Source organism: Fusarium falciforme, chromosome 9 (assembly GCF_026873545.1).
Source record: "Fusarium falciforme chromosome 9, complete sequence".
Taxonomy (NCBI): domain Eukaryota; kingdom Fungi; phylum Ascomycota; class Sordariomycetes; order Hypocreales; family Nectriaceae; genus Fusarium; species Fusarium falciforme.
The window spans coordinates 3,256,168-3,269,527 of record NC_070552.1 but is presented as its reverse complement, the minus strand read 5'-3'; the positions used below and the strand labels follow the sequence as shown (position 1 = coordinate 3,269,527).

The 13,360-nt window shown below is 50.4% G+C and overlaps 6 protein-coding genes across 6 annotated transcripts; 2 read left to right on the top strand and 4 right to left on the bottom strand.

The window, feature by feature from the left end:
• Positions 1-544: 544 nt before the first annotated feature.
• On the top strand, positions 545-2,693 carry NCS54_01192100 (Hypothetical protein; the record flags this gene model as incomplete). Its single annotated transcript, XM_053157177.1, has 2 exons — positions 545-1,281; positions 1,337-2,693. The coding sequence occupies 2 exons, from the start codon at positions 545-547 to the stop codon at positions 2,691-2,693; spliced, it is 2,094 nt and encodes a 697-aa protein (XP_053013152.1).
• A 638-nt stretch (positions 2,694-3,331) lies between these two features.
• Positions 3,332-4,792, top strand: NCS54_01192000 (Hypothetical protein; the record flags this gene model as incomplete). The annotated part of the gene is made up of 8 exons (XM_053157176.1): positions 3,332-3,452; positions 3,517-3,620; positions 3,660-3,726; positions 3,779-3,933; positions 4,007-4,044; positions 4,097-4,234; positions 4,288-4,707; positions 4,759-4,792. The coding sequence occupies 8 exons, from the start codon at positions 3,332-3,334 to the stop codon at positions 4,790-4,792; spliced, it is 1,077 nt and encodes a 358-aa protein (XP_053013151.1).
• Positions 4,793-5,104: 312 nt separating this feature from the next.
• On the bottom strand, positions 5,105-6,970 carry NCS54_01191900 (Carboxypeptidase; the record flags this gene model as incomplete). Its single annotated transcript, XM_053157175.1, has 4 exons — positions 5,105-5,728; positions 5,784-6,387; positions 6,447-6,563; positions 6,615-6,970. The coding sequence occupies 4 exons, from the start codon at positions 6,968-6,970 to the stop codon at positions 5,105-5,107; spliced, it is 1,701 nt and encodes a 566-aa protein (XP_053013150.1).
• Positions 6,971-8,852: 1,882 nt separating this feature from the next.
• NCS54_01191800 (AB hydrolase-1 domain-containing protein) lies at positions 8,853-9,692 on the bottom strand (the record flags this gene model as incomplete). Its single annotated transcript, XM_053157174.1, has 2 exons — positions 8,853-9,185; positions 9,267-9,692. 2 exons carry the CDS (start codon positions 9,690-9,692, stop codon positions 8,853-8,855), a joined length of 759 nt encoding a protein of 252 aa, XP_053013149.1.
• A 425-nt stretch (positions 9,693-10,117) lies between these two features.
• NCS54_01191700 (Hypothetical protein) lies at positions 10,118-10,849 on the bottom strand (the record flags this gene model as incomplete). The annotated part of the gene is made up of 1 exon (XM_053157173.1): positions 10,118-10,849. Exon 1 carries the CDS (start codon positions 10,784-10,786, stop codon positions 10,118-10,120), a length of 669 nt encoding a protein of 222 aa, XP_053013148.1. The 5' UTR covers positions 10,787-10,849.
• Positions 10,850-11,196: 347 nt separating this feature from the next.
• Positions 11,197-12,778, bottom strand: NCS54_01191600 (uncharacterized protein; the record flags this gene model as incomplete). Its single annotated transcript, XM_053157172.1, has 3 exons — positions 11,197-11,799; positions 11,853-12,384; positions 12,438-12,778. 3 exons carry the CDS (start codon positions 12,776-12,778, stop codon positions 11,197-11,199), a joined length of 1,476 nt encoding a protein of 491 aa, XP_053013147.1.
• Positions 12,779-13,360: the final 582 nt, after the last annotated feature.

The window sequence follows — 13,360 nt, the reverse complement described above, 5'->3', positions numbered from 1 at the left end:
ATAGTCTGCTCAATATAGAGGTTAATTGAGTCCACTTAGTGCGCCCCATATCTAAGCCAACTGGTTCCAGACCCGCGTTGGAGACTCCATATCGTTGTCTATTCCATCTTCAGCCCTGTTCCGTAATTGTCAATGCACTGCGGAGTAGCCTTCCGCACGACCGAGTTGCCCATTTCCCGAACTTCGGCCCAGCTTGATTACCAGCCTGCCAACTTTGGTTAGCAGCCACTGAGATGTCTCTTGAGCAAACGGCCAATTTCCGCAGAAAGTATGACAGACAGTTATTACATTTTGACAGACTATTGTGGTGGGGTTGAGCACTGATCTGACAACGTTCGGAGCACGCCGTCTCGTCCATGATGTTGGTATTTCGCTTAGGCACGTTGCGGGACCAAAGACACTGGGAAGAGTTAACTTTGGCTTCTGCACATCGTGAGCACAGCAGACCTCTCTAAAGCATCATTTTCATGCCTCCGCATTGCCAATCACACCTATCACACACATTCTATCTGTTTTCAAACCTCCCTCCCTTTTCCGTCTCAAAATGTCTGCACCTCCAATCACACAAGAGGGGGCCAACAATAGACCCAGTCACCGCAATGGATCTAGGGACATCTCTGCCAGTACCGAAGAGCCCCAGTTCTCTAGTCTATACGCGGAGAGAACGGAGCAAACGGTCCTCGAAGAACTGAGGAGAATTAAAGCCCAGTTGAAGGAACTCAGCCTGAGACTTCCCGCAGCCCCAGAGCTCGACGAATATGAGTGCCTGGATATGCGGTACATGCTCAGATTGGCCTCGGATGAGGAACTGGTGGCCAGACTTGGAGTAGAAGGTATTCGGGATGCTCTTCACAAGCTCGGTGGGCCCTATCTACAAATCAAGAGCATCCGATACATACCCAAGCCTAGCTCTCCGGTCCTCGGCTCCGATGGTCGAACGATATCCGATCGCTGCGCATCGCTATTGATGATTGTCGGGTCCTACCAGGCCGAGTATGAGATTCGTAACAGCTCTTCACGAATCAGCGAGGCCATTTCGTTTTCATCCAATTGTTTTATGCTTCAACGCAAGTATCAAGTCCAAGTCGAGGATTTCGACAAGGACGAGAACAGGGGAACGTTCCCTCACTGGACAACGTTTTTCAGGCATTACACTCAACAATCCGACATTCAGGTCAGGGTTAGCTTCCATAGGTTCCTCATAGAGACCACCTCCCTCCAGACCGCCCTTCTCATTTGCCGAATGTCTATCAAGATAAGATTCACGACGTTCAAAGCCATGTAAGCTCCTTCAACACTGCACCTCAAGACGAACGCACTGACGACAAATCCCCAGACCATTTCCGCAACAAGGTACCCCGATGTTCTGTTACAAATGCAACACGCCCGGTCACTTCAAGGAAGTCTGCGGGTATGGCCAGTTTCGATGTGGACGTTGCTCAGGACAACACAGCACTGCCAGTTGTCAGTCAGGTGACAAGCTCCGGTGTTGTAATTGCATGGGGCCCCATGCAGCCTGGGATCATCGTTGCACAGACAAAGGATCGCAGAGAGAGCACTCCAAGGCCAGCTACCATCGCAAAGTTGGCCCTTTCTGGGCGCGCTGGGTGAATTCCGAGGACCCGTCCTCAGCTTCGAAGAAACAGGCCAATCCAGGGCCTGAAACCAGCGAGCAAGAGCCTCAGAAACGCCAAAGGGTATCGGAAACTACTCTCACGAGCACGACTCCCTCCACGACAAGCGTAGCGAAAAAACAGGCAGCCCCCAAGAACCCGCGAGGCAGGCCTCCCAACTCCGCACGTGTATGTAAGGATCCACGGCAAACCTCGATCCTGCAGTTCCATACCCCAGTCACAGCTTCCACAGCCACTGTAAGCAAGCAGACTACAAACGAGCCACGCTCTGGCACGCCTGACACATTGGGAGACACTGGTATGGTGGACACAGAATCCGGTGATTCATCGGAGGAAGACATGAGTATGATGGACACAGATGCTGCTAGTTCTCATGAGAGCGCCGTGGCTCAAGGTCATCACGGAAATGGTGATCCAGGTGCAGAATCCCAGCCCACCGCCCGCACAGACATGGATGTGGCCGACTCCACGATGGCCGATTCCCAGGGGAGCGCAGAATCCCAAGTTCCAGTCTCAGGGTCGGGTTCTGGTACAGCCAACGCTGAGAAGAAGAAGAAGAAGAAGAAGAACTGGTGGAACGGGAGAAAGAAGACCGGCAAGAAGGCTGCCCTGGCAAGGGACGAAACCCACGAACGGGCAGAAGGTAGTGAGGGTACCAAGCCTCAGGAGAAGAGCACTTCTGAGGCTAAAGTGCTCAAGGATCAAACCCACTGTCCCGGAAACAACAACAACAATAATAACAACAACATGAAGAAGAAGACGAAGGAGGGCAAGAGTAAGAATAAGAATGACGCAAAACGACAAGGTGGGGGGGCTGCTACCTCTCAGGGGAACAAGACTGGATGTAACGGCGAACTTGACGCCAGCCTCGATTCAAGCAACGGAGCGAAGGAGGTTGCTCAAGGAACTTTGACTCCCGGTGGCAAGACAGGGCCAGGCAAGGGCAAGGGTAAGGGCAAAGGCAATGGCAAGGGCAAGGCTCGTAAGGGGGCCAAAAGCCCGGAGAAGGATGTTGATATGGACATTGATACAGCGACGGCAATATGTTCTTTATTATAGTTGAAGCCCGGCCCTTGATGGGTTAATTGAGCCACGAGATCGATACAACGACGGACTCGGGAGTCCAGGTTTGTGAGGAAACACATAGCTAGGGTAGAGCGAGAATGAAGCACTGAAAACCCATCGTGGAGAATGACGAGGTGCAGTCGGACTGTCGGGAGTCATTTCACCACTGGGATCTAGGAGGCAAAGGCAGGGAGAGTTGCGGTGGTGTGTGCAGGTAACGATCGAGAGAAAGAGAGTAGGGTTTGGTGTTTGGAGAACTAATATTATTCACTTTTGTACGTTCTATAGTTGACTACCTCATTCAATGCATGTTTTGGTCCCTTTTGACAAGTGCCAACAAGGCAGCAATCGGGGTCACTTGGCAGCCAACCGAGAGCCTGGGTGATGCGATTGTTGGTCCAACATCCTTGCAAAGCATCTGATGAGAAAAGAGAGAACACAAGCTTCTTGAAACGTGATTGGCCCGAGCTGCAGTGTGATGCCAAGCAGCTGAGGTTTAAAACCTGGTCGTCGCCCATTTTTCTGGATGAGGGATATTGTCGCCTAACACAGCTTGCATGCTGCATCCTATTTGAACATCCAAGCAACATACAGCCCGTACCTAGACACAGCTTATACTCAGGTCAATCATAATGACGGGGAGAAACTCTGTTAATGCTCCTGATGATGTTCATTTCACCTCGTTGGCATCAGATGAAAAAGCTCTAACCTTGAACCTAGGTGGCATACGACCAGGACTCGGCGTTGGGAGATGTAGGCATAACTTCTTCTCGCCGCTCTTTATAATGGCTTATTGAACCTCGTTCCATTGACTCAGGCCTGGATAACAGGATAGGGCCTCTTCGACCGAAAGTCTCAGAAGCTCCATCATCGACTACCGACAAGAGAACGGAAGAACCTATCATCGGTACAAGGATGGGAGTAAGCTACTTACAGCAGTTACTAGCTGTACAATCAAAGCTGACCACCTCATTACCAACCTCAGAATACAACCTTCCCAATGACGAGTTGGAGAATGAGAGGCTAGGTATTCTCGTGCACCCCCTCTTGGAAAGTTGGCACGCTCAGACTCTGTCTAGACCTCCAACACCATATGTTTCTCCTGACGTTTGATAACAAGCTGGGCCTCTCGCCTCCAAATCTTCCCGATTCCAAGCCTGCACGGGTCCTTGACTTAGGAACGGGCACAGGGCTGTGGGCAATAGATTTCGGTGATGAGCATCCTGAGGCCGAGGTATGTGGACGGACTTCACTTGGAGCTCGACCCAGGGCTGGAACGAGGTAGCTAATTCTTTCCAAATTTAAAGATCATCGGAGTCGATCTGTCTCCTATCCAGCCAAGTTTGTAAGGTGGCCACTTGCCTCTCTTTTTCTCTGTAGCTAACATCTTCAACTAGCGTTCCCCCAAACGTTCAATTTCTCGTTGACGATATTGACGAGGAATGGAACTATTCCGAGCCCTTTGATTACATTCACAGTCGAATGATGAACTTTAGCATTCAAAACTGGGCCGAGTATCTGCAAAAGATGTTCCAGTAGGCACTCATTCTTGCCTTGTCTTTTTGATATGCCATACTGACCTAATCAGGAACCTTACCCCGGGTGGTTACGTTGAACTCCAAGAGATGGATGGCTTTTACGCGTCTGATGACGGCACTCTGTCCGATGACCACGCGCTGTCTAGATGGTGCACTTTCCTAGGAGAGGCAGCAGTAAAACTGGACCGATCATTCCAACCAACCGACCAACTTGCAACAATCATGAAGCAGGTTGGATTCACTGACGTTGTCGAAACCCGGTTCAAGTGGCCGATAAATCGATGGCCTAAAGAGAAGAAGTACAAAGAACTCGGGGCGTGGAACAACCAAAACGCAAGTCAGGTTCTCGAGTCTGCTACACTCGCACCCTTCACACGAGTCCTAGGATGGTCAACCGGGGAGGTCAATCTCTTCCTCGTGGATGTGAGAAAGGACTTGAATAACCCGGACATCCATGCCTACTCACAGGTGTATGTGCACAATCCCCTGATCCTTTCTCATCATTGCTCACTAATTCATAGCCGTTCGGTTTATGGACGAAAGCCTCAAGCCTAATATGACATTGCGAGTTACTACAAAGGTTAGACCCAATGGCACGACCGTTAATGCAATTGACTTCGACCCCCCGAGACAGCTTTCCTTTATTCCTGAAGTCCAGACATACGAGCAAATTTGTCATTCTTTCGGTCGAATTCAGGTCTAGTCAAATTCCTGCTGCATGGTGTCGTCTTGTCATGCAAACCCGAGTTTAAACCTCTCGGATAAGGATCATCATCTGCGGTTGATTTACCGCTCAGAGATTGAATCGAATCATATAAACATCTCAATGTCATCTATCTCATTCTCTTCATAAGACCCGACTATCCATTAGTAACCGTGCCCCTGTGGAATGTGCAGAGGGTTCGCGGGGGGGCGAAGGCCAGATCCTCCCTTGCCCTGGAAATGTCCCTTTTGTGTGGTAAAGTTCTCAATAGTGCCCAAGTTCTTGATTCGTCCCAGCAACAACTCCAACACCCGGTAACCGGCTCCTGCGGTGTATCCAGGCAGCTCATGGCCCGCCAACTGAACCTCGTAGTAAGTCAGGCCACGCTCATGTCCCCATTGTCCGACGGTGCCCGCTTCACTCAGTCTTCCACCATTGTACTCTGGGTGGAAAGGTACGTAAAACTGCTTGTCTTGGGGATACTTTTGGAACCCCTGCTTGCCGTTCCAGGTGGCGTTCTGTAGCGCAAAAAGTGTGCCGTTGGGAGGCAAGAGGAAGTCAAGACGTCCAACGCCAATGATGGTGTTGTTGGTGTGTTCGATCACGCGGCGGAGGACGTTGTTCTGTGCTGGTGCAAGAGAAGTGTCGGAAGAATTCGAGTTAGGATCGCCTTCGCCAAAGACATTGTTAGGAGTGCACTGGTACCAATCAACCTGCGGTGCGTTGAGAGCCTTCTTGACATCTGTGCGGTTGAAGTAGACCTGTGCGCCGGGGGGAGCGTAGTCGCCCTGGGGAGTTCACGTCAGTATAGTTGCACCACAGATCTGCTGGAGAGTTACCTACCTGATTCACGATGCCCAACTGTGCATAAGTGTGAGGGCAAGTGTCGGTAATGTGGTAAATGTTAAAGCAGGGGTTGGAATCAAGGGCAGCGCCGTAGGCATAGTCGAAAATATCGCAAGTGTAATTGCCCGAAGTATCAGCGTATGGGTCAGGGAGGACTGGGAAAGGTCCCTTGGGAGGTGGGAAAGTCCCGTAGTGATCGATGTAAGTGGAAAAGTTGCAGTGCTCATGGGTCCACCGAAGGGCGTTCAGGGCTGTCTGGTTGAGGTTGATGAGGTTCTGCCAGTACTCAATGTATGGGTAGATGACGGCCTGTTGTTGCAGGGTGCCGTCTCCGATGATGGGATCGTTGATGGCAACACCGCCCAGCTTGTAGTATGTGTCGTCATTGGCCGTAATGAAGGCGTCAGCGATATATGGGACATAGTAGCCAGCATACGACTCTCCAGTGATGTAAGTCGTAGCTCCTTGAAGCTCAAATGCCTCGATAAAGTTACGCCAGAAGCCGATGAACTGAAGACCAAGCTCGACCTCGTTGGTGATGTTGGGCTTCCCCTGGCTGTAACCGACACCGACAGGCTGCTCAATCCAGATGACGTTGGTCCTGAATTGATTTGTCAGTTTTGACTGTAAAAGGTCTGTTCATCGAGGAAATAATCTCACAGGTTTGTCCAGCTGTATGAGTTTGGAGTAGGGGCCAAGGTGCCATCTTGCCAAAGAAAAGGGCCGTTCTCAGTCAACAAGCCACTCAGAGAACTGCAGCCCGGACCTCCGTTGAGCCTTGCGGATATGGTTAGCGTGCCATTTCAGATGTTCTCATGGCCAACTTACCAGATAACCACTTCATCACCGGCATGAGGGTTGGTGCTGGGAAAGAACCAAAAGTACAGTTCTCTGGACTCATCAGGGTCTTTAGAGATTGGCAGCAGACCGGCATATGACTCGCCAATGTCAAAAGCTACCTCTGGAATGGCAGATCCATTGACGACAAACTTCTCAGTGCGCTTGTTGAGGAACTTGGACTTGCTTCTGGTCTCCAGAATCGGGGCAGAGGGGGGAACAGGGGCGCGCTTCTGATCATAGCGACGGGGATGCTCCTTATTGAAGGCATTCAGGGCATCCCGGTTGAATGCTGCCTGGGACAGGGTCCCAAAGGCAAGAAGAGCGCCAAACAACTTGAACTGCATGGCGGAGAGGGTTATGGCAGCGTGATCATGCCAAGAGAAGAGGCTACCGAGCCAAGTCTCGAGGCTCTTTATAGAAGAGCATATCGGCCGTCAATCATGGCTCATGTAATCTATCTCTCTCGCGTCATCTGCAAGCTGATGTCACGACAGCGGATCACGGCACGTTGAGAGGGACGAAGATCTCATGTTTGGACCACTTTTCGTCGGGCGAAGCAACGCCGGCAAAGTCGGCAGCACGCATAGTGAGGACCTTTGTATCGCACAGCCCAATGAGGGACAGTGTGGGGACAAAAGTTCCGCCTCGCCGGGGGCTCCAGTGTCGAATATATTTCGACCTCGGAGGTGATTCATGTGCGACCTTCCTTTTCTGGGGTCCTTGTCCAGTGTTTCGTCTTACATAGATTCCTCCAGGCCGCAGTGATTGGCCTCTGCGTCTGTTGATGCAATGCCCTTTTGTGCATTTCTCCACAGCTAGCGGTATGTGCGATAAAGGCTGTCCAATCGGTTGCCTCGCAGGATTGGGATCGGCCACATCACGCACGCTCGTGTACCGTGACGCGTCGGGGCTCTCGAGACCCAAACGCCTCCGAGCCATCATCGTCTCTGCCTGGAGATGCAATGCGAGGAAGTCATGAACTGCATCGCTGTGCGCCATGGCAGCGCCACCGCGTGGATGGTTGGTGACAGTGCAGCGGGTGACGCCGGAACCTAATTTTAATCCAGCCACAGCGCTCTAGCCAGTGAGATGCAGGCTCCAGATTAGCTATCGACCGAGCAGTGTGGCGGGGACCACGCACAAGCCTCTCAGAATCTTGACGGAACGTTGCTGCACCTCTCTCACTCAGGCTCCTGAGGCGACAATTCCAGGTTAGAGTTTTCTAGTTCATCTGCTTCTCCCATCGAGAACGCCTTGGCGTCTCGGGGTCTTCGAGAAGCAAAATGTCAGCTGCCAGACGTTGTTGGCGAAACCTAGAAATCCTTGGCGTCTTGGCTTACCCAAGAGGATGGTCCCAGCTGATCAGTTGAGATGTGCATGTATCAAAGCTGGTATTCCAATACTTGGATAGAGGCTCCTTTACACAGTCAGAGCAGGGGTCAATTCATACAATTGCTCGGTGCATTGCTTTTTCCCCGCTCTTATCATCAAACGCCATCAGCCACAACAACAAAAGCCGCATTTATCAACAATACGTGACAGCATCAAAACCCAATCGCAAAACACCGCAACCCAGATATTATAATTCCATGGCTGCCGCTATAGAAATTCAAAGGTGAAGAAACGAATCTTGCAGACAAGATGCCACCTTTCCTTCCCCTAAGAGGGGACTACTCAACAAGTGTCTTAGCCCACACCGCCACGATCCAAAGCCTTGAGATTGGTCTCAGTGTCAAGATCGCGCCACGTGCTGATCCATGGAGACTTGGCAAACTCTAGTCAAGGTTTTCACCTTTGACCTTTACCAGAGTTGTAGGGTAGGTCGCAGAGTCATGTTAAAGTCAGTCGACTCTAGGCTATACGCTGCTGCTTGGATAAAAAGGCCTCGATGGGCAACACGTCACGAAGCAAGGCGAATGGTGAAGTAACCTGTATAGGAGTTAAAAGCCTTGTTGTGCAAGGCTGGAGTATTCTATGCAGCAACTCATCAGGGTCAGGGGAGCATGTGTGTCAAATCATTGAGCGAGTCAGGCTGAATAATGATGCACTATCGCTGCAGGCTGCAATGAAATGACCCCATGAGTGCTTGTATTTGACGGCCATCCAATTCTTAAAAATAATCACTTATACTGTCTCTAATTACCTAATACCGCTACTAGGTTAGCCAATGCTGGACGGCTGCTGCCACCCTAAACACCACTCAAACGGGCTATTTCACGGCCGATTCTAAGCGTCGATGCCATCAATAATTTCAACCAACCTGGACAGAAAACCTGGATCCAAATAAGGGCTATGTCCAGCGGCAAGTCGTTCAATCTTCACCGTATCGCCCATGGCCCCTGCCATTGCAAGCTGGCCCTCAATCAGAATAGCTCGATCATTTTCGCAGGCCACGTAAGTTTTGGGAACCGCAATGTCCGGGGCAACAAACTCAGAGGGCGTCTCAAAGCTTGCTGTGCTTTGGTATACGCAATTGGCGAGCATTTGGTCTGCCAGCTTCGACTCGATATCGTGGTAGAATGCATTCTTGGCATTCTCATTCAGCGGAAGGTAATTATCCTGATAGAGTTAGATCTCATTCCTCTCAACTCCTCAAGGCTACAACGTCGGCAGCCCAATTGGGCAATGGACGCCACTTACTGTTCGGTCCATGAAAGGTCCATACGTTCCGCCGATCGCCGTTTTCAACGATAGACCTCTGGCCGGCAAAGCAAACGATGCGACGTAAACGATGTGCTTGATACCTCCCTTCAAGCCCTTGTCCCTTCTCTCGTGGATCTGGTAGCCCTGAACAGCTGCAGATCCGGGGATACCGCCATAGCTGTGGCAGACAACAATTATTTCCTTTCCGTCGTTCAGGGGAGATTCCATGGCTTCGTGAATAGCTACAACATCGTCCAGGTGAGTCTTGCTTTTGATGTCGGAAACCTGTCCAACAGAGGCATTTCTGGGCTGGATGACGGTGAAACCCCTCTCTGTCAACTTGTCTTTCAGCATGGTATAGTGGCTAGGGAGATGCCAAGCTCCATGCACCAAAACGATGGTCGGCTTTTCTGAGATAGACATGGCTGGTGGCAGGTGGTTGGTTACAAAGAATAGCAATGTTGGAAGATAGAGAAAGAGGAATAAAAATTAAATTAAGAGCTGGGTATCGTCTTTTTAACATTAATGCTTTTGATGAATCCCACGTCAGCCCTAAATCCGTCTTGACACGTCATGGTTGAACTATGCACGGCGGCGAGAGCTGCGCTGGCCTGGACCCTGCGTTGGGGGCTGGGCGGTAGTTGCCGGGTTAGCGTTTTTGAGAATCATCAGATCACTTCATAGTTGAAGAATAATACTGCTTCAGGTAGATAATAGATACCACATATTTTGGCTCTCTCGGGGGAAGAAATGATTGGGTGGATATGAGTTGAGATGTTTGATCATGTGCTACCTGGTGGAATGCTTGTTGCCACCTCCGCATAGTATCCCCTCGATCAGAAATCTAGTTAGACCACGAAATTACTCTTGGGAGGCTCAGCCCCTAGAGCCAACTCCATCTCCGGATCGCATTTCTTCATGGCCTTTTGATATGCTTCTCGACTTCCCACGCGTTGAAGGTAGCTCAGCACATTTGGATACTCCCCCAAGCTGTACGGAGTAAAGTATCTCATCGTTGTGAGGGTGAACACCGCCATCACATCTGCCACGGTAAACTCGTGACCCGCAAGCCATTCATTATCGCCCAGTCTCTTTTCGAGAGCATCCAAGGTCCGATTGAATTTGTCCCGGGAGAGGACCATCAGCGGGTGGTTGACGTCCAGTCCGGCTGCTCGAGTAATCATTGTGCGACCCAGTCCAGGTTGAAATGTTCCATCAGCCCAGTGCCACCAGTACAAAAAGTCTGCATAAGCTGGGTCGGCGGGACTCAGAAACAGCTTTCCGTTGCCGTACTTGTGGCAGATGTATTCGATGCAGGCGCAGCTTTCCGCCAAAGTCAATTCGCCATCTTGGATAACAGGCGCAGCTCCCATAAAGTGTAATGCCTTGTATTCTGGCGGCGCCAAGAGCGGAGCTCTGCTGTATGTCTTGAGCTCATATGGGATGCTCAACTCCTCACACAGCCAGGGGATCCGCTCAGACTGGGAGACGTGAAGGTGGTGGATGACAAGGGGCATACTGAAAGTGATTTGGGACAACCGGAGGGATTTTGAAGACAAGGAAAAGATTCGCAATTCAGAGGCTCGTTCACGTAGTCCTAGTTAAGAGCGAAGACATCGACTCCATACTTATATACTTGAAACCGAGGTACCTTTCCTTTCCGGGAGCCACTTTCCGAGGCATTTTCCGGTCCCACCAGGTTTGCTAAAGTTGCTAGCCAATCAGCTCATTAACCGACACGGGAATTGGCTCTCACCGACGGTCGTAATCAGATGATGGGCCGCTTGACGAAGGGTTTTTTGAAGACCACCAAAAGATTGATGACGCGTGATTTCATTTAAGAATCCAAAAGAACGAAAAAGGCTAGTTGACAGTCTCGTATTATAGCTGTCTTCGGTTTCATTTTCGGCCCCTTTATGATTTATCCTCAATCGCCATCCCCTGCTGGCATGTCCAAAAAGTCCCACGTCAACGGTTCTGTGTCCAGAAGCGAAGGGTCAATACTCATAGCGTCCGGAAAGAAATTGGCCATTTCAGCGTCAAACAAAGAGTTGAACACATCCAAAGTTGGCCATTCGCTGGCAATTGCATCAAGTTGCTGACGTTCCGCCAGATTTTGCGGCCCGTTCAGTTGAGTTGCTTCTGGTTGAAGGCCAGGACTTTTTGGTTTCATGAAATCCAAACTCCTTCGATCCCCCCCGTCTGAAGGTGGTCGCAAATCGGCCTCCGGTTCTTCGGTGTTCTTTGCCATGGCCTCGGCCAACGGCTCTGTCACCAAGAACGGCGTGGATAATAGCCCGGCGCTCCCATCATCACTCTCAATCCTTATAGTATTACTCTCCTCGCCAGGGCGTATGTACCCACCCTCACTCGACCGCAAAATTCCAGTGAACTCCAAGATAGAGGACCTAGCGAGGGAGGCATCGGCCTTGAAGCTGGTAAACTCAGCGATGTCGGCATGTTTGGGCTCATTGCTGACGACGGGCGGGTTTCGCTGGTGGATATCATACAGGCACCGGGCGTATATTTCCTGCCGTACGCTTTAGTCTTTCTTGGTCATTACCACCAGCCCAGCGGACTTACCAGCAGTGAGGCAAGCTTCCAGTACGGGCTCATGGCCTGCATCATCCTGACGTTCGCCCCAACATTGGCGTAGGCCCTCTCTCTGATGGTTGACTGGGAACACCACAAGAATGGGATATGTATGGCGCAGCTACAATATGCTGCGTAAGCAACATAACTTAGCATCGCACTGGGCCGGGTACTCTTCGATAGGACACCGTTGATAAGTTCGGAGGCTATGCCAGCATGCTCGAAAGCAGTTTGAGCCGATACCTGCCGAGCAGATGACCAACTCCCGTCGCCTTTAGTCCAACAGAAGAGAGGAACTATAGAGGCATGGAGAGCACAAAGAGACTGGTGGTAGACGAGGTTGGTCAACAAAATTGTAGAGAATTCTTTCTGTTCAACGCCTCTCATGTCGTGGGGATCCAACTTGAAGTCTGGCTGCACCGCCTCCCACCAAGCCGATAGTTTATTCTCAATGGTGCAAATGTCTGCAATTTTGCTATCCATGCCAGCTTCTGGAGTTTTGACAGCACAGACAACGTGGCACCTTGCAAGAGAATGATTAATTTTTCTCGAATGAACCAGGGACACATTTCTCACCAAAGAGTCAACCCTCGGATCAACTCAGCAAAGATGCTTCTGCTGTTTCCTTTTGAGTTCAAGTATGAAGAGGGAGCTTTTGAGGCACCTTGTCGGAAATCTGGTTCCGGCCAAGGTAAAGCTAAAGCCTGAATATCCGCGATTGAATCAAATCGAAACAGTTTTTCCGAGCTGAAGCAATGCATGAGATAGCAAGCCCAAAGTCGCCTTCGTCTTATCTCCGAGGTTAATAGCCCCGCGTTTCGCGATCTTGGCGATCCGAGACCAATAATATGGATCAGCTGGCACGCGTTGCCTATTATAAAATGAGACATGCCCGATACCATGATTATGTGAGACATATTGTACCTTTGTGAAGATAACTAACCCGCCATGAGCCCTGGCTGTGCCAGAACAAGGCAAGGTTGAAGAACGTGACGAGATTGTCCTCGTGGAGCTCCTCGGCATCCTGAAACACTAGTTTACCGGCCTTTTTGGCCCATTCAATCATGACACCTTGGTCCTTAAGGATGAATCTATTAGTTTCATCGCGATAGAAGCTATGTGATCAATGTTAGCCTCGAAAAAAAAAAAAATTGGAATCCGACTTACTTTGCTCCCCAAGCGCAGATGCTTAGAAGAACGTGAGATCTGACATTACGTGCTGCAAGTGTTGCGAGGAAAGTCGGTTTATGAAGTAGCAAGTCCGATTGGTACACATTGCTAAAGTATTCTTCAACCAGTCTTGTTATTAGCGAGACCGGTATTCCGTGATAAGATTCTTCATTCGGATGACCCGGAAGAACTCTGGGCTTTAAGCAACGCCCTTCTGATTCACCAGAATGAGTCTCCTGTTTGCTCGATAATAACGTCAATGGCCTGGGTTCTCGTTGGTCTCGGACAGTTTGGTCATGATTGGTGGTTTCGCTGTAAATGCATCTGTG